The sequence below is a fragment of the Acipenser ruthenus genome, chromosome 2, assembly GCF_902713425.1.
Source record: "Acipenser ruthenus chromosome 2, fAciRut3.2 maternal haplotype, whole genome shotgun sequence".
In the NCBI taxonomy this organism is placed as follows: domain Eukaryota; kingdom Metazoa; phylum Chordata; class Actinopteri; order Acipenseriformes; family Acipenseridae; genus Acipenser; species Acipenser ruthenus.
In genome coordinates, this window is record NC_081190.1 from 90,901,722 (window position 1) to 90,921,765 (window position 20,044).

Consider the following 20,044-nt stretch of genomic DNA (forward strand, 5'->3'; position numbering starts at 1 on the left):
GCTAATTCACCTCGATAAATAAATAAATTATTATTAAATAAATTATTTGTGTTTTTTACTGTGAGTCTGTTTTCGCGGCCTTCTGGCCAGCGGCAGCAGTGGATTTGCCTTATTTATTATCTCTCTTCTACCTTAACTCTGGCTGCGCAGCCAGACAGAGGGGGCACCGCCGCCAATACTGCAGACCGCTTTATGCACAATAGGCAACTGCGAAACCACCAGCGGCTCAGCAGCAGCCCTAGGGGTTTTCTACCACAGGTCCAGGGCCCTTATTCAAGGAGCCAACTAGACTTCTGTCTCCAACCCTCAAGATGCCCTGGTGGTGTTCCAAGAGGTGAAGACCCTGTTACAGAGAAGGGTATTCAGGTAATAGACCCCTCCGACCTGGAGTCTGGGTTTTATTCCAGGTACTTCCTGGTGCAGAAGAGGGATGGCGGCCCACGGCCCATTCTTGACCTCAGACAGTTCAATCTGTTCTTGAGGAGCAGGAAGTTCAAGCTACTGACATTGAAACAGCTCTTGCGGTCTATCAGACCGGTGGACTACAGTGGACCTGAAGAACACCTACTTCCATGTCCCAATAAGACCCGGCCACAGGAAATATCTGAGGTTCTCCTTCCAAGGGACTGCTTACGAGTTGTTCTGCCTTTTGGCCTTTCTCTAGCCCCTCGCAAGCAGCATGATCGCCACTCTGTCAGATGTCAGAATCCAGAGGCTCCACATGTGCCTGAGACTGTTTCAGCCCAGCATGTCACGGGAGGTCGTCAACCTTCCAGGGGCTTCTGGGCCTGATGGCATCAGCATCCCAGACCCTTCCATTGGGTCTTCTCTGCATCCACCCTCTCCAAGCGTGGTTCAATCGCAGGGTGAATCACCCCCTCTTGCAACCACATCTCCGCCTGTCTGTATCCCAATACAATATGTATGGAGGCCCTCTCGTGGTGGAAACAGGTGTGGCATTGAGCAGTATCACCAGAAGAGAGGTGTTCACCACGGACGCCTCCGGCTCAGGCTGGCGCGCTGTGTGGAACGAATGAGGAGCGCAAGGTGTGTGGCAGCCCCCTTGGGTGGGGCTACACATAAATGTCCTGGAGCTGCAGGCAGTTTTTCTGGCCTTGCAGAGTTTCTTCCAGGAGGTGCAGGGGAGACACGTGTTGATCAGGACGGACAACGCAACTGTGGTGGCTTATATCAACCACCAGGGCAACCTACGCTCACCCCATCTCCATCGGGTAGCACACAGCCCGCACACCTCCTATCAAGGGGAGTCCCGTGTCGCACAGAGTGGAGGCTCCACCCGAGGTGATGACAAATTGGCTGTTCTGCAAGTCATGTCCTTGCGACGGCTTGGGTATACTTACCCATTGTGTAATGAAATACATTTCGTACTTGAAAGGGAACGTTAGGTTATTATCATAACCCTGGTTCCCTGAAATAGAAATGTATCCATTACAATTCTTTGGTCGCTGTGTACGTTATATACAGTAGGCTGAAGAAAATGTATGGCGTTGAGCGCAGTCCTGCACGCAGTTTTGTCTCCTGTGGGGGCAGAGGCGTGCTGACGTCGAGGGCATAAGCTTTGGTAGAGTGTTCAGTTGAATTGGGCATAATAGGTTAACCCACTGTGTAACGGATACATTTCTATTTCAGGGAACCAGGGTCTCTTTCTCGGACACTCCTTACCTGAGGTGGAGATCCTCAGAGAACTTCAGGCAGGCATAAATGAACTCCTTCAGCTGGCTGTAAACCTTCGGCACAAACTCAGAGAACGGGAACTTCTTTGGGAAAGGGAGCTGTAAGGTAAAGCACAGCAGTCAATCACAGTGTTTTACAGTGTCTGGCTGCTGATGAACTCGTTTGGTCCAAGGGTCACAACAGAAAACAAGACCTTGCTAAACAAATGGAGACAACATAAGAAAGGTCGTCTGGTCTATCGGGGCTCAGTTCCTCAATACTGGCTTCACTATACTATTCTATAATGAATTCTACCAGACTTTGCAATATTCACAGAACTTGCTGCTTGTCAGACATTGAGTTTGCTGGCTCTTACCTGCCCAGTTCATAGTTTTGCAGTGTTCAGGGATGGAAATAAGACTCCCATTGCATAACAGTTTTATCCATTCCTGGTTTTACTGCAAATTTACTAAGACACCCCTGGGCTTGTTACCAAAACACTGTGGCTGATCAAGCTCGTAGTAAAACCTGGAATGGGTGAAACTGCTTTGCAACTGGAGTCTTATTTCCATGCCTAGTGTTGCCCTCTTACCTTTTCCAGCTCTGGGTCCTGGAAAGGGAACTGTCCAGCAGTCTTCCTGTACACCTCCTCACTCACAACAGGAATGGGGCTGTAGTTATCCTGATCTAAGATTTGCCTAGTCGGATTGATGAGAAATAGAAAGGGTGTTGTATTAAAAATGCAGTAGTTCATAGATTCTCTTGCTGATTCGGCCTCCCTAACCAGTGAGAGCACAGAGCCAATGTGATGCATCCCTGTGGAAGCCCAAATGAAGATTAGCAATTCATCCTACACACCACACGGTAGTGCCTTTACAAAGTGAGCCACTCGGTGAAAAGGGGCAGAATATTGGGGTTTCTCCTAAAGGACTAAATGACATAAGCAATGATTAAAATAATGACATCTCTTCAGCCTGGATAAAAGAAAATAAAGATGGGATTCGATTGGTCTTTAAAATAATAAATGGTATGGATGAAATTAACCCAAGAGAGTACTAAAAATTTAGCACAGAGGGAAGAACAAGAGGGCATACATGGAAGTTGAGTAAAGGTAAGTTTAGAACAGAATGGAACCACTTTTTTTACACAGTGTGTTATAAATGCATGGAATAACTTACCAGGTGATGTAATATGATCTAAAACAATGGGAACATTTAAAAAAAGACTACATTCTATGCTTTTTAATTAGTCATCCTCCCCCCCCCCCCCCCAGTAGGGGAGACTGGTGTGCTAACAAGGAACGAGCTTTGCCGTGCCGAATGGCCTTTTCTCATTTCCAAACTTTTCTTATGTTCTTAAAGCATACTGAAAAATGTATGTGAATACTTTTCAATTTAGCTGCAGAGTAGGAAAATCCAAGCAGATCTGTACAGCACAACTTTTTTTTAGTTTTTTTTAAATGATATCTTTAATTAGGAGCAGCTGAACATGTGTAGAAAATACACTACTGTACTTCTCAACTTATATTACCAAATACAAAAAAGCATGCATCAATGAACTGCAATCAAAATGTTGCTGTGTTACGTCTTCCAAATCTGTTTAGGTCCAGCTACTGCTGCCAAACCTTCCCTAGAGCAGCAGTGCTAGTTCCTTACCGGAAGACCACAGTCCACTTCTTGAGCAGAATCTCACTGTACTGATCCCGGATTTCCAGCAGCATGTCAAAGAGCTGATTCACTGGGAACCCAAAGCCCTGGAGAGAAGGTAAGAGAGAGGGGCTCAGCGCTTAACACACTGACACCACGGAGATTGAAGCTCGCACTACTGCAGGGTCTGGACTCACCTGTAGCGTGTCCGCAAAGAGAACAATCAGGTTCTTCAGATCCAGGACCAGATTGGGGTCGGTGCAGTACGACTGGAATTAAACATGTAAAATACATACATAATAAATACCACGCCGAAAGGGACTGGACTGAAACATGGTCTCGTATTAATCAATATAGGTGTGTATTAAATAAAAAACATTGCAGTGCAGTTATGGTTTATTAACTGTTTGCTATTTCATTAATATACAGGCACTATTCAAACAAAATATCCAGACACTCAACTGTATGAACCAGCGCTGCGCAATGGATGGCTCTTGAGCCATATATAGCTCACTGAGCTCCCCAGCATGGCTCTTTTACTGGTGAAGTATCCCATTGAAGTCTGTTAATATGTTTGAAGACGCTACAAGGGCAGCTGTCTTTGGTGGAAGTACAGTAAGTACAGTCAAAATGCAACAAAACTGATGTGTTTAAACAAGCAACATGTTCAATGAGCCCAAAAATACTGAAATCTTAGTCTTAGTGTGGTTTGGTTCAACCTTCTCGCTATCTTTTTGTTCCTACTTCTATGCAACTAGTCAATCATATTTTTTGTTTTCATAAACTAAACTTATTTCCGGTTACAATTTGTTATTATTATTATTATTATTATTATTATTATTATTATTATTATTATTAATAAACATTTTGTAAGGCTCTTTAAGAACACCTTGGTCATCTGGTATGGTTGTTTTAGCCAAAAAGGTTGGATATCTCTGGATTCAACACAGTAATACGTTGGGTTAACACACTACAAAAGCTTTTTTGTGACAGAAATAGAATGATTCTTGGTGGTAAATCTCCCTCCAGACCTGTGAGGGCGCTAAGTAAAGGGAACAGAGTACCCTGGACTGGATGGCCTGACAATTCATTCCCAGGGTTAAAAGGAAGTCGGTCATCTAGAAAGGGGGTGGAGCTTCGGTGCACTAACTCATCGACCCGGAAGGGAAACGATGTGACAGCCGCGGATTGGAGGAGCGGCTGCAATCGTTTACCAAGGGGTCATGAGTGACAGTACAAATAGGGGACGGAGCGACTTAATCTGTTCCTTCGTTTATGGTTAAGGAACGACCCGGAAGGACCAGTATATATATATATATATATATATATATATATATATATTGTAATAAGATTGCACCTCACACAGGTTCGTTGCCCCTTTAAACCAGATCCAGGACACCAGAATTGAATTTTCATGCGGTTACGCGCTATTTTTAATAAGCACAAACAAAACACAAAAACAACACCTAGCTCCTTCGGAGCGCTAACTAAAACTCAGGAACACCCTGACTATAAAGTGGGACGGCTAAGCCGTTTCCCCACAACACAAAACACACAGGATTTCTACACTTGACGACTGCTTGGAAGCAGAGCACACCTTTCTGCCTCCTTCTCCTCAGCAGCCTTGAGCAGACTAGCTGCCTCTCTTAAATACCCTGCACCTGGTTTTAATTTAACAATAGCTACCAGGTGCAGGGGATCATTAATAATAAAACAATTAACAAATCAATTAAACAATAAAGTAAAACAATTAAACAATAAACCGAATACACTTAAATTAAACAAATGTGCATTCCGCACATGTTTTTTTCTTCAGGGAGGCTTTAACCCCCTCCCTGCTGTCTTACAATATATATACACACACAGTATATATATCTTACCGTGAGTGTTTTGTTTGTAATTGTCTTGTGTTGTCTTGCACATTACCAGACAGCTAACACAGTTCCGGAGCTGTCGCGAAGGGCCAGCACTAAGCCGGAACGGCACTTCACCAACAGTCACATAATTAACCTGTATCACCCACCATGAGCATTACTGCACGCACCCAGGACTGGTGACCGTGTTTGTATATTGTGGGACGGATATTATTGTTTATTACTTGGGACTGCAACCCTGTTGTTATTTACCACGTGCAGTACACATTGTTGTGTATTGCCAGGGGATTGTTGTTTTGGTCACCAGACCTGGAAAATAAAATAAAAACATTTCCAAACCAGATTACAATTATCTCTGCCTGCTTCTTTAACTCACTGCATCACGCCTGCACCTGTTTCCACTCAGCCACTTTGCCACACACGATATAAATTATATTAGCACCACGAGCACTGCAGCACGCACCCAGGACTGATGACCGTGTTTGTATATTGTGTGTGTAACTGGACTGTGTTTATTATTTGGGACTGCAAGCCCTTTATTTAGAACAGTGTAATACACATTGCTGTGTATTGCCTGGTATTATTATTTACGGTCACCAGACCAGGATTATAAACAAACCTCCTTACACTTTGGATTCTTGTTGTCTGCCTTTCATTGATCACCGCATCACTCCTGCACCTGCACACTGTTAACCACTTTGCCACGGTACTGTACTAAGCTATAGATAAAAAATAAATACGTACAGTACGTACACTACAGGTAAATGCAACTGCAACAGCAATAGCCTACCCCCTGAAGAAAATAAATAAATAACCTACTCCCCAATCAGAGACCTGCCTACATTAAGATATCAGGTTCCAGGCCTCCACCCCACCCTTACCGAGTGTGTCCGCAGTGCGGCGATGGTTTTGGAGAGGGCCAGGTCCCAGAGCTCGTCTACGTAAGCCCGGTTCACCAAGCCCTGCGTCGTGTGCAAGATGTGATCCTCCACAACAAAGAACCTGTCCAGAGAGGGTGCAGAGAGGAGCGGTCAAGGATTTCCGGGTGCGGGAGAAGAATATTTACAAAGGAAGACATTAGGCTTAAGACATTTGGCTTATTTATACACTTTAGGTAGGCTGAATCCTCAGTGTTGACTGAGAACAAGGGATCTAGCTAGTGATGTATTAACATACAGCTTGAATCAAATAAAATAAAAAAAATACTCATAAACCCTCCACTACCGCATCTTATTCCTGACCTAAAGTATTATCATACTAATATATTTTTCTTTTCTATTTTTAAATTGAGAAAAACAAACTTAAATTTCACATGTGACTCATGCTGGACCCGAATCTACAAAAAGGTGATAAGTCCCAGCGCCACCTAGCCCTCCCTTCTTTGGTATTCAGTCTTCAGGATTTAGGAGATGTGTGTTCAGCAAGGATTTGTTTGACCCTGGCCCGATCCTGTCTCAGCTAACACACACACTCCTCTGAAGAAACACGTCCATTATCCGAATCCATACATCTCTTACTGGAAGTCAGAACACACATCTAAAGAAAGCTGGAATTCCAGGGCATCTGGAAAGCAAAACATTCCAGCCCTCAACAAAGAATCAGCTGCACAAATTCCACAGGTCCGGGGGTGTTTGCAGAACACACTTTCCAGACACTGAACGAATCCGGTACCAGACATTAGGAATAACACACGCCCACCCTCTATATCCTAACACCGATAAATCTAGAAAATACCTAAGGGGCTAGGGGCAACACTGTTCTGCAGGAACCACAAGCCATGTGTGTTGGCCTGCAACAGATCTTGTTAGTTACAAAGCATTACAACTAAGTCAATAGCTGTGTTGCCAATCATGAAAATGTCAAATCTGCCTCTGCCCACACTTCCCGTGTAAGAATACAGTATGTAAAGGTCCAGTTTTAGTTTCTAATTCTTTTGAGTCAAATCCTTCAGTAAAATATTTCAGTCAACGCACAAATGCAGAGTGATTACTGTATATAAAGAACATAAGAGAATATATGAACGAGAGAAAGGCCATTCAGCCCACCACTGCTCGTCCAGTTCCGAGTGGCTGATTGATCTCAAAATTTTTTCAAGTTGGGTCTTTGTCAAAGGATCCCAGTGATTCAGCTTCAACAACGTGACAAGGTAACCCATTCCCTCCCCTCCCCACTCTGTGTGATTAAGTACATACAGTAGATCAAGTAGCAATTTAGATACATATTGTATATATGTATAAATAAATTCAGTGTAATATACATAGATATATAGCAGAGAGCGGCATATGTATTCACACATAGCTAGCTTGGCTTACTACCGAGCTGTCAAAAACAATGAATTTAATTTTAATGTACACTGACCCATGGCTAAAAATCACTAGTATAATTGCTAGTTGCTATATCTTCAAAAGAAGCATCAGAACTAAAGAAAACTAAGTTTAGGTAAACAAACCGTACGACAAATGTTTCTTTCATGTTCCGTCAAAACTTCTGTTCAATTAGACCTGCTTTCATTTAGGATTGCAAGAACCTCTTGTTTACAGAAGGCCATGTCGCATAATACTCTCGATGATTGCGTTTGCTGAGATTTCCGTAGCATGCCCATGTGTTTCTTTTAGCTTATTGAAAACAGAACACGGCGGAATAAAACAAACAGAATAAAACAACTTACCCCACAATTTGATTAAAATACTTCCTGTACCCTTCTAAAGTTTCATGCTGTAAATAAAGCAAAATAAACAATCAGCTACAAATAAATGAGTCACGGCACAGAGTCAACCTTTCTGAAACTATATGCTGCATAACGCAAGTGCACAAGTTCAATTGTGCAAAACAGGCTTGCGCATTCAATACTGTAATCATGGCTGCCAGACTCGTTTTTGGATGTGCCAATCAGACACTCAAACACATATATACATGTCAATCAGTGCAGGGACAGAATAGTGCCTGACAACACTTGTATACAAAAAGAGCACAGAATCTTTCCCATGTCCTGAATGAGATAACATATTTAATTGCGTGGAGAACTATACATTCAACATTTGTGTGACAATAATAATAGATAAATAGCTTAATCCCAGCTAGAAGGAAATGTCAGGTACTAAAAAACAAAACATAGTAATTTCAGTGACAAGCGTTTCGACTCTGAAGACACACAGTTGTTAAATGTATTAAGTTTCTTTGAGGACTTCTACATGTGTTTAATGTTTACAGATTAAACTGTCAGGTGCACCCATGCGGTAAATCAATGAGTTGAAACAACCTATTGATTCAAGACAAGGGAGAATGGAGGCCAGCGTACCATGTTGGAGTGCGGCTGCAGCACTAACCGAGCTTGCTTCCTCCTCTGCTTCCGGTAGTAGTTCTCAAAGGTGTCTCTGGCTCCCTGAGGGCAGGGGGAAAGCATGTAGACATTATACAGGATTTTTAACTCCTTAAAAAGACAGATTTTCAAATGTTTGTCATTGAACCTACTATCTTCAATGATGAAATGAGCTTTGGTTTACATTCTTATAAAATCACTGGGTGATGCGGTCTCTCCAGCTCTACTCTTTAATGCTATCATAAACCAAACAAATATATACAGTATTTATATTATTTTATTTTTTCTTCAAAGTAATTCATTAAATGTGTTTTTAGGTTAGATTTTGTATTTCATTTAATATTTTCACCTGGATTGCTTACGCCGAATAAAAATACTTTTGCTGTATTAAGCCAGGTTTCAAAAACCCATTAGCTACCTGTGGCAAAGAGACTGCTCTGGCAAGTAAATGACACATAATATTAATACATCAGCGGGTTTGTTTTTAACAGTACAATTTGTTTATTTCTTTTTTTATTCCTCCATATACTGTAAGGTAGAAAGACAGAAAAGAACATGCCAAGAGATGGGAACAAAGAAGAGGGGAAACAAAGCCTGTAATGTGGAGCTGTGCAGGCGAGCGAGGCTTGGCGAGCAGGCAACGAGTTCTCAGGTTAGCCTTGTACTCGTTGAGTGAACAGAGTGAGATTCCAGAAGGCTCGGACACACAATGGCACACTGTAAGCCCAGCTATCCGTCTCTTACTCTTTCTAGCACAGCACTCAGGCCAACTCTGCCACGTCCGCGGGAACAAAGAGCCAGGCAACCCGAGAGCACAATCAGACACTTGAGAGGGACGGCACAGGTGCTGAAACCCATCTCGCCAAAGATCACATCTCGGGTGCTTTTCCGGACGATTAGGCCCTATGAGTCAGTGATAGAGAAGGCTCTTAAAAAGGCTTTGCTTCATCAAGTAAAGGAAACAGCTGAAGGCCACTTAAACAAGAGTCTAAAAGATTGTTTTCAAAAGAGAGATAAAGACTTTTTTTGTTTAGTTTTTTGTTCTTCTGTTTGAATTCACTTAGCCATCCTACGGAATCAGCACACAGCTTAACTAGGACAGGTATTGCTTTAACACTGGAGAAAAAAAAAAACACTGAACCTCAAGCTTCTAGAGTTACATAAGGGACAGAAAAAAAGCAATTCGGACAAGAACATACATCTCTAACATACTGCTTTCACTCAATGCAAAGCTGCTCCAATGCAGTTCACTAAATGGATAATAAAAGCCTTTTCTTTTTCTTACAGAAATATGTCCACTGCAATATATTAGTCACTGCTTTATACTGGCATGTTGAACATTTCTGTAAGTCGTTGGTTGTAATTACTGAAATTTAAAAACAAATCTGGCAAGTTCCACTTGCTACTGTGCTTGCAATACAGTTTGCTTACTTCATGCTACTTAGCTCAATGGTCTCAACTGCACAGTTGTGAAAAACACAAAGTAAACATGTATTTTAGTTTTTAAAAAAGCATATCTGGTACTATACTTGGTTAAACAAGTCTCTGCAAACCTATCAGTCTTACGCTTCCTTGAGAGCGAAATTGCCAATTCAAATTAAGGTTTTAGTTGAAATTGCATGTATATAACTTGTATGCAAAGAAAGATTACTTTGTTAAGAAAAATAAGGGGGTACAAATATTCGGAATGGGAACCAATAATCTCTGACACCAACTAATATCATAATATATAAGCTCCCCTGACAGGGATGCAGCTGTATACTATTTTTTCTAAAGACAGTGCTTGAACTTTGTCCGAAGTTGAAAAGAATGTTTTGAAAAGGCCCCCTCTAGCGAAGAGAAGAAACATGACAGGCCTGTACGGACGTGTACGCAAGAGTGTTCAGACTGGGAGCCCCTCCACTGGGACTAGGAGTTTCTTTACTGGGAATCTGAAGCCCTGCATTGGCACTCTTCTGAAAGCCTGTTGCTAAAACAGGCCTTTTGTGAGAGCAGGCAGCCCCACTGACAGCGATGGATTGTCAGCATATTATTGTTCAGCTCTGACCTTCCAAGAGAGAGTCTGGCACTTCCTGAAGTGTGGGCCTGCTTCCTGCCAGATACACTGGCTATCTAAAGTGGGCAGCAGTTAAAAGCAATAACCCTGGGTCAACAGAGTGCCAACAATACCCAAAACTGCTGGCCTCTGGATAACCCAGGTCCTCATGAGTACGAGTCTGTGGTTATAAGTGTGTGTGACAGACTCTGAGAACTTAATGACCTTACAAGTAGCAAAAGGCACAACCAGAAATGTTTGTGTTTTTTTTTTGTTTGTTTTTTTTAAATACAATAAGCCGTCATAAATCTTGCACCACTAAAATTTACAATCATCTAAATTAGTTTAGTGAGTGAGTGATGTTATATAGCCTTTTCCCTCACATGGGGTAAAAGTCACAAAAGAAACAAGCTGCTCCCTGACCTTGGCTTTTCTATTCTATGACCCAGCTGAAGATTAAAGCAATGCAAAGGAAAAAATGTAATGGCTTTGTTAACATCTACAAAATATTAAGGATTACATATTATTGAATTCAATATGCAATTTAACTTAAATGACAAACAGTCTAAATCAATTAAAAAAACAACTTTTGAAATATCATTTCAGTTTAGTTATGAATTGTACAGGGCATTTCTACAATACTCAAATGCAGACTGAAATAGCTATTGTATATATACAGTGCTCCTTCGCTATAAGGCTCTCGGTTATAACGTGCTTCGGATATAACGCTCCTACAGCATGTCCCCCAATACCCTATACTAGTGATCCATGCAATATTTCTACAGTAAATGCAGTACCGGTGTTGTTCAAACTGTAAACAACTTCTCAGTCTAACTTTCGTTTCTGTCTCTCCCTTTTGATACAGTATCTAAACTGAAGAAAAGCTGCACTGGCACTTTATAACACAGACATCTTATTCAGCATTAGTTTTATAACTAAATAAATATTAGGCCTATTACGTGGTTATCTTTCCTACTCTATTTACTTTTTTGCTGCGAGAAGAGCTGCGGCTTTCTCTGGGCTTCGCTTCAGCCTCGTTCCGGCAGCCAAACCTGGGGCATGCCGATTCCCTCTTTCCCTCTTCCCCTCTCCTTCTCGCACTTGGTTTGCTTATCTGTTGCTTCGAACTGAGCTCCTGACCGCTGTTTAGCGAGGCTATTTATAGTTTAAAAACTGCTAATTAAAATGGTCCACGAGTGATTACATGGTGCTTTATGGATGGTTAATTCACAGAAAGTTACATTTTTGCTTCACTATATGTGCATTATAGAAGAGGGAGTTATTCTGTATTTTAGTCAGTGTGTTGTTATGTGTCCTGCGGCGCCCCCCCACCCCCTCCCCCGTTTATAACGCTCTTCGGTTATAACGCTCATATTGTGTGTCCCCCGAGACCCGCGTTATAGCGAGGGAGCACTGTATACACACACACTAATACAGTATCCAAGTCTTCGAATCAGAGATTAACGCAGTCGCATTATCAGATCAATTACAAATTGCTTCCAAGGCCAATAATCAAAAGCTAAGCTAGTAACAGACTGCAGATAGTTGGCTCCTTTTTTAAAAAAAGAATGCTCCCATCATATGTGGCCGTTTATACTTACAGTACATGGTCAGTTAACCTATCATTAATGTAGGCTCACAAAACAAAACAGTGGTGATCAATAATCAATGAATTAGCAGATGAATTTGTGAATCTCTTACCTACACGCGGATTATGTGCCAGTCCAAATGTAAGAGGGAATAACCAGAATGACAAGGACAAAAGCTAAAAGGCAGATCGAAACATCTCCAAAGCTATGGCAGTGTTTGATTTCAATGTATTTTTAGAGCTACTGCAATTTTTCTATTGATTTTATATTAAAGTAAATGCGGCTTGCTGCTGCTTAGACCCAAAAGGGGTACAGAGATCAAGTATTGTAATATTATTGAGAATATGTTAAGTCTTCATTATTTATTAGTACTAAAAAATTATTTTAAAAAATCGGAGGAAAAAAATATTACCGAGATGTATGGGAGCATAACCAGGGCAGTAAAAGGGTTAAAAAGCTATCAGGCAAAAAGCAGAATGAGAGAGAGAGAGAGAGAATGAACGAACGAACAAATAATGAGGGAGAGTCTCAAATAATACGAGCTGAAAAATGATTAAAGATAAATTGTGATTAAATCATCTATAACTGGAAATGTCATTATAGTCCTATTAGCATGCCCTCTGAGTCCCTAATTTTGTAAAGATCAATTAGCCTGATTTGACCAAGATCAAAGCTCTGATTGGGACACATTGACCCGCAGCAGCCCTCTCTGTTGCCTCCCTGTGCCCTTCCTGATGAAGTTCAAGACTGTGCCACACTGTGCCAGTGGGCTAAAAGCACGATTCACAGGTCCCTCACATCCAGCAGCAGGTCACGACCCTGGCTCAGTACAATGTATGAACTCCTGCCCTAGACAGATAAGCTTGGCACACAATCGCTAAAAAATAAAACAACCCTTTTCATCTTCCAGCGCTTTTCATTTTCTATAACCGTGAGGTAAACATGCAGTCACAATCTGAAGTACATACTGACATAGGATCAAAACAAACTTCTTGTATTTCTTTTCCTCCGCACAGAGGTAAACAGCTAGCCGCTGACTTGTTGAACTCTCCAATCTAAACAGATGCTATCGGGCTGTAAGCACTGTTGCCATTCCTCTTGTTTTCACACCACTCACACTTTTTGAAGACCAATTGTACTTCTCAGTATATCCTGTGATAGGATCCAAATTCAAGTACAATGAGTTTTTTTATTTATTTATTTAAATATAAAAGCTGGTAAATCTACAAAAAATGAGCATAGTGAGGAAGTTTAATAGTTTTCCCAGCCTTTGTGTTCTCACCAGCATTGTGATGACCAGGTCAGTGCTGTACTACTGGGGTCAAGCACGTGTCACAAGGACCAGGTACCACAGACACATCCAGCCAAAGGCAGCCAGATGAACAGGTCAGAGCCTGTGTTGTGCAATGTCTTTGTCAAAGACACTGACCATCACCTCTGGACACCTGGTTCAAGAACTCGTATCTGTGTGGGACTGTATTAAACTGCTTTCAGTTTTATGTTTTATTCTCTGGTTTAAAACCTTGGATTGTGTTTAAAAAGGCCTACATCTACTTGAATTTGCTTGACTACATAACTTCCCGATCTCTGGTGGCAGCTGAAATCTCGCGGGAGTTGGTCGATACCTAAAAGCAGCAGTGCCGGGCTTGTCTGTTCTTGTCCGTGTCTTGGACGTGGTCCGAAGCAGTTCCTTATATGTTTTTATATAGAATATATGTTTAGTATAATGTAAAATTCTCAATCCAAGTTAGCGATAGCAGCAGCAATAGTGAGTGTGTGTATTTGAGTTTGGTTTTTATTTTTATTTTATTTAATTTTAAGCCAATACTAACTATGTTGAAGCCAATACTAACTATGTTGTATATTCTTTTGTTTTTATTTTTGATCTCTTTTACTTCTAGACCTTTGTACTGAGGATGCTATCGCTAATGAGACACAAATTAATGTTGAATTGCATAGTTGTGTTTTGTTTTTAGCATACACTGGCACTTTACATTTTTTACTTATGAATTCAACATGGGGGGGGCTTTGCCATAATCAATTTGAATTTTTAGCTATACATCTTAGGGCTTCCAATAATCCCGTAATTGTTATCGGCCGATAGGCCTCCTTCTGCAGTTAGTGAAACATTATCAACCTTATTACATGTTTTATCTAAATTAATTGATTCAGAGATGATCTTAAATTGGTGATCTAAACTGGGACTGTCTTACTGTAAAACCAGAAGGGTTTAGAGAACTTTGTAACTCACTAAATCTAATTCAGTTATTAGACACCCCAACTAGACTTAACGATAAAAAAACCTGGTAGTGGTACCTTATTAGATGTTATGTTAACAAATTCAGTACATAAATATGTTGCAACTGAATTTTTTTCAAATGACTTGAGTGAACATTGTAATATTATATGTGTTAGGGACACCACAATTCCTAAATCAAATCCTTGTATTGTTTTTAAACGTTTTTTAAACATTTATCGGAGCAGGCATTTTAACATGATCTATGTAGGGTTGACTAGGCTAGAATTATGTTAATTACAACAGCAGAGGATGCTCTGCCGGTGTTTCAACAGCAGTTTATTTTAAGAGCTAATAAACATGCTCCTATTAAGAAGTTCAGAATTAAAGGCAGAGAAAATCCATGGTTCTCTCAAGATCTTGCTGAATTTATTCATCGAAGGAATAAGTGTTGGGCTAAAGCTAAGAAGATCAAAAACACACAGGAGTGTGCATTTAAAGAACTCAGAAATAAGTGTACCTTCTTAATTAAGAAAACTAAATCAGATTACTATCTTAAACTCACGACTGAAGATTTAAGATTTAAAAAATCATACTAAATTTTGGAAAACAATTAAACTTTTGCAATGTAAAAATCCATCTGGTTTTCCTCAGCAAATAGTATAGGGAAATTAAATTACTTCTGATAAGATCAATATATTAATGAGCATTTCTTTAAAGCAGGTCACATTTTTGAAGATCAAAATAGTGATGCCTCTAATTTTGAACTTCTATGCAACTCCGATAGTAACAGTCTATCCTCCCCATGTTCACCCAGCTTTCAATTTTGTTCTTTTCAAGTAACTGATATTTTAAAATCTTTACAAGCTATTGACTAAGAAGCTGGTAGGTCCTGATGGCCTAGATCTTGTTTATTAAAAATAGCTGCTGTGGTTATTGCAGAACCTATTACTTATACTTATAATTTTTCAGTTGAGTCCAATGAACTGCCTAATGTCTGGAAGTCGGCCTATGTTACTCCTTTTTTAGAAGCTGGAAATCCATCTGACAGAATCTATTCTCAGCCTGTTATTGTGTATCCTATATATTAATAACATTGGTGATAACATCACACACTGCAAGTACCATCTTTATGCAGATGATACTATTTTATACTCATGTAATCCCTCCCCTTCCTTGGCAATCAATAATTTGCAGGCTGATTTTGATTCCATTCAATGAGCCTTAATTAATCTAAAGTTTCTTTTAAATTCTAGTAGGACAAAAGTTATGGTATTTTCTTCTACAAGGACAAATACTACTAAATAATTATCTTTAGTTACTTTAGATAAAGTTATTGAGACAGTTGGTAACTATAAGTAGCTGGGTATCTGGTTGGATAGTAATCTCGATTTTAAGGTCCATATTGATAATCTTGCAAAAAAAATTGAAAGTCATGATAGGTTTCTTTTATAGACTCCAATCTTGCTTTTCTGTAGTTACAAATAAAGGCTAATTGCTTGTATATTCTTACCAGAAATTGATTATGGGGACACAGTCTCTATGTTTGCATCGCCCTTAACATTAAACAAACTGGATCCTATATTATTATTTTTTTTTATTATTTGTTTATTTAGCAGACGCCTTTATCCAAGGCAACTTACAGAGACTAGGGTGTGTGAACTATGCATCAGCTGCAAAGGCACTTACAACTACGTCTCACCCGAAAGACGGAGCACAAGGAGGTTAAGTGACTTGCTCAGGGTCACAGTCAGTGGCTGAGGTGGGATTTGAACCGGGGACCTCCTGGTTACAAGCCCTTTTCTTTAACCATTGGACCACGCAGCCTATATATCATGCAGCCTTGAGATATATTACGAATTCAAGTTACAGTACTCATAATTGTGAGCTATGCATTGTGGCTGGCTGGACCTCCTTGGCTCTGCGAAGGTTGAAGCACTGGTATATTCTGTTCTATATTCTTTGTAAATTACCTCCATATATAAATGAATACTTCATAGTGGTTTTTTGTAACTACAGTATTAGATAGCATACATTTTTGAATTTCACGGTTCCTAAAGTGCGTACAGAGGCTGCTAAAAGATCATTTCTCTATTTTGCTCCTTGGTCTTGGAATGATTTACATTCCAAAGTTGCAGTCCCGAATAACTTTAGTACAATTTAAGAGTAAGCTGCATGATTATCTACTTGAGAGTTGTGCATGTTTTAAGTAATTGAGTAGACTTATTACTGTTTGTTACTATTTGATTGTTGACTATTTCACTGATTGTTGATTGTATTATTATGATTTGTATTTTATTTTTGTATCTGTGTTTTATTGTGTTGCTGCTGCCTTTCTTGGCTAGATCGCACTTGTAAAAGAGATTTTAATCTCAATGTGGATTAAAAGGATACCAGCTACATTTTCCTTTTATTTAATTCTTCCCTGTGTTTACCATCTCAGCAGACTCCTTAAGAAAGGACTTCCCAGGGCTGACTGTGGGGAAGTGAGGTAGGAGACAGTATCAGTGTTGCACAGGTGTCACTGCACAGCGGCTGACCTATGGGCTTTAGTGCAAGGCCTCACTGTTGTATAAATCGAATAATGACACTGTGCAAATCGACAATGACAAACTGATGAGAACTTACCAGTACAGTGTAAATGTGCAAACACCGGTACACAGGGGAAAAGTCCACTAGATCCTGGGCACCAAGCACCTGTTGAAGAAACATAAACCCATCAACTTGGAGACAGAGATAGACTGGAGACACACCAGCACTAGACACTGGGCATGAAATGCACTAGTCAGCATACATGAATCAGAATAACACTTTTTTTTTAGTTATGGACTTATTTTTATATTTAAAAGTTTTGGTGTTTTGTGATCCAATATAATTAAGACCACATTGACTGACTATAGCTATGTTTCCATCAACAAGGCAAACACATTTCTATCAAACTTACAAAATATCGCACGAAAATATATGCGAATCTTATCATACAAAAACAGGTCTCCATTAAACTTGGATTCTAGCGAACAAACAGCTGTACGTAATGATGTCACAAGCTTATTTTTTTTTTCTATTGGCTTGCTAGACTAACGTATAGCGAATAACCAACCTCGCTGAGCATTCTGGTTATATGATGTGCTGCTGGACTGAAAATGGACCAAGAAGGAACGACGTGTTTTCAAGAATTAACTGGAATTGGACAAATGTTGATTTTCATATTATAGTTTTTATCGATCGATAGATAGATAAATGTGCAAAGAAAATAAAACGTTTGCATTTATGAACTTACAGTATTTAAACACTCGCTCACCTTCTTTCTCTGACAAGTATTTATAAAAAAAAGAGTTCTGTTACTACACTACGCTCCCTGTATGTTTTTGTTCGTGACGCTGTTTTGTATGCATTATGGGAGCTTTACAGGAGGGTGGGTCTCGAGGTTCCCTTGACTACAGATCCCAGAGTGAGAGCAGATTCAGTGGTTGCCTGACGCAAACAGCTGGAATACAAAGTGGCTGAGATGCGGAGGTAACTTTTATGAAGAGTGACCATGAAGAAGAATTAACCAATGTTGCTTCATAAAGTCCAATATAACCTGCTGAATAATGTTATGTTAACATATTGAATTACATGCTGCTTTGTAGTTTTCCATATACACAATGAAAAACTGACAAAAATTGAAAAATGTGACGTTTGAAATCTAACATGAAATACTGTACTGCTAGCTTATGGTAGACTGAAATATAATTTTGTAGTTTCTTTGATTAAATTGTGTTAAATAAAAGACCTAAATTATGTTCATCATGTTTTTTTTTTGTTTTTTTTAAATGATGTCTAAATCCTAAAATGATATGCAAAACGTTTTAGCCGTAGCTGTAGATTTCATTGACATATGATATCTGTCATTAAGTTTTAATTACGTGCCCAGTCCCGGCAGAGATGTGCTGCATTGACCACATAAATATTAATATTATTATTATTATTATTATTATTATTATTATTATTATTTATTTCTTAGCAGACACTGTTATCCAGGGCGACTTACAGAAAAATACATTTCAAGAATCACAGTACAAGTATTAATAAAATTAAGAGCAAGATAAAATACAATGACTTTGGTTCTAGCAAGTACAAGTATATGACAAAATACAATTCAATAACGGAGCAGATAACAGTGTCAGTGATAGTTACATCAGGATATAATTAAATACAAAATACTACAGATTAAATAACACTTGTGACAGATTACAGTACTCTAAAGTACAGGATTAAATGCAGTAAAATCGGGAGCAGATAAGAGCAAGTAAAGTGCATTAAGGAAGAGTGATAAAGTGTCCAGAGGGAAAAGAGGAGTTCTACAGGTGCTGTCTGAAGAGGTGAGTCTTGAGGAGGTGCCAGAAGGTGGTCAGGGACTGGGCAGTCCTAACATCTGTAGGAAGGTCATTCCACCACTGCGGGGCGAGGGTGGAGAAGGAGCGGACTCTGGAGGCAGGGGAGCATAGAAGAGGTACAGCCAGTCTTCTAGTGCAGGAGGAGCGGAGAGGTCGAGTGGGGGTGTAGGGAGAGATGAGGGTCTGGAGGAAGCTGGTTGCAGTCTGGTCAAGGCATCTGTAGGCGAGTACAAGAGTCTTGAACTGGATGCGAGCGGTGATCGGGAGCCGGTGGAATGAGTGGGGGAGAAGCGAGGGAGAAGCGAGGCAGAGAGAACACCAGGCGAGCAGCGGAGTTGTGGATGAGCTGGTGCGGACGGGTGGCGGACGCAGGGAGGCCAGCCAGGAGGGAGTTGCAGTAGTCTAGGCGGGAGAGTACCAGGAGCTGGGTGGCGTAGTTGGTGAGTAAGGGTCGGATTCTTCATATGTTGCTCAGGAAGAATCGGCAAGTGCATGCCAGAGTGGAAATGTGCTGGGAAATACCACCATATGACTGAAAAAAGTGTGTGCTAGCTCATAAAATTCAAAGTATTTCCACTGCATTTCTGCGCATTATACATTGTACAGGATACATTTTAATCCACCCCTATTGAACACTTTTTTTATTTTATTTTTTGTTTGCGTGCAAGTATTTAACCAAGTTTCCATCACAGATGCCTCATTCTCTTCCACACCGCTTGGCTAGGCTCTCCTGAGATCCGTCCCACCTGACAACGTGCTACTATTAACTCGCTTTTATACACACAATCTAATCCTATCCAAGATACCTATTTGAGGAATCGATTCCAATGCCCTCTATATATTGTGAATGTAAAACAGTTCAGAGCTGGAATCGGGATGGGGTTCAATCAGATTCAAGCGCACACAGGTTCAGGAGGCACAGATTCCTCTGAACCCCATTGACTTTCACATGGAAACATTTGTTATCAGATTCAAAACAATTCATTACAAAAGGATCGACTCCATGTGCATGTATACGTACCGTAGTCAAGATTTAAAAATATGGAAAGCTCTCAGACCGGCTTCTTTTTAGGCTGTGAGTGCCTGACTCTAGACTCATACACTGGACACGTTGTGCTTCTTCCTGGTAAAATATGGGTGCATATGCTGTACTGTATGTGAGAAAGCCAGTGGGCTCACTTTTATAATTTCTCAGCCTTGCCAGATGTGCACAGCTTTTAAAGATATCTATTATCATTGATGGCAATACTAACAGTTTATTTTTTTTCAGTGAGTGTTTGATTTTTATTCTG

General features: G+C 40.3%; 1 protein-coding gene across 3 annotated transcripts in view; it reads right to left on the bottom strand.

Annotated features, from left to right (window-relative positions):
* exoc6b (exocyst complex component 6B) overlaps nt 1-20,044 on the bottom strand; it is a 222,834-nt gene that overhangs the window by 116,927 nt on the left and 85,863 nt on the right. For all 3 annotated transcript variants that reach the window (XM_059003718.1, XM_059003723.1, XM_059003726.1), the window contains exons 8-15: nt 17,002-17,070; nt 8,493-8,576; nt 7,863-7,909; nt 6,076-6,196; nt 3,518-3,589; nt 3,330-3,427; nt 2,267-2,372; nt 1,684-1,793 (exon numbers count right to left, since the gene is read on the bottom strand). In XM_059003718.1, the coding sequence (XP_058859701.1) occupies nt 1,684-1,793; nt 2,267-2,372; nt 3,330-3,427; nt 3,518-3,589; nt 6,076-6,196; nt 7,863-7,909; nt 8,493-8,576; nt 17,002-17,070 (707 nt within the window). The remainder of the gene's footprint in view (nt 1-1,683; nt 1,794-2,266; nt 2,373-3,329; nt 3,428-3,517; nt 3,590-6,075; nt 6,197-7,862; nt 7,910-8,492; nt 8,577-17,001; nt 17,071-20,044) is intronic.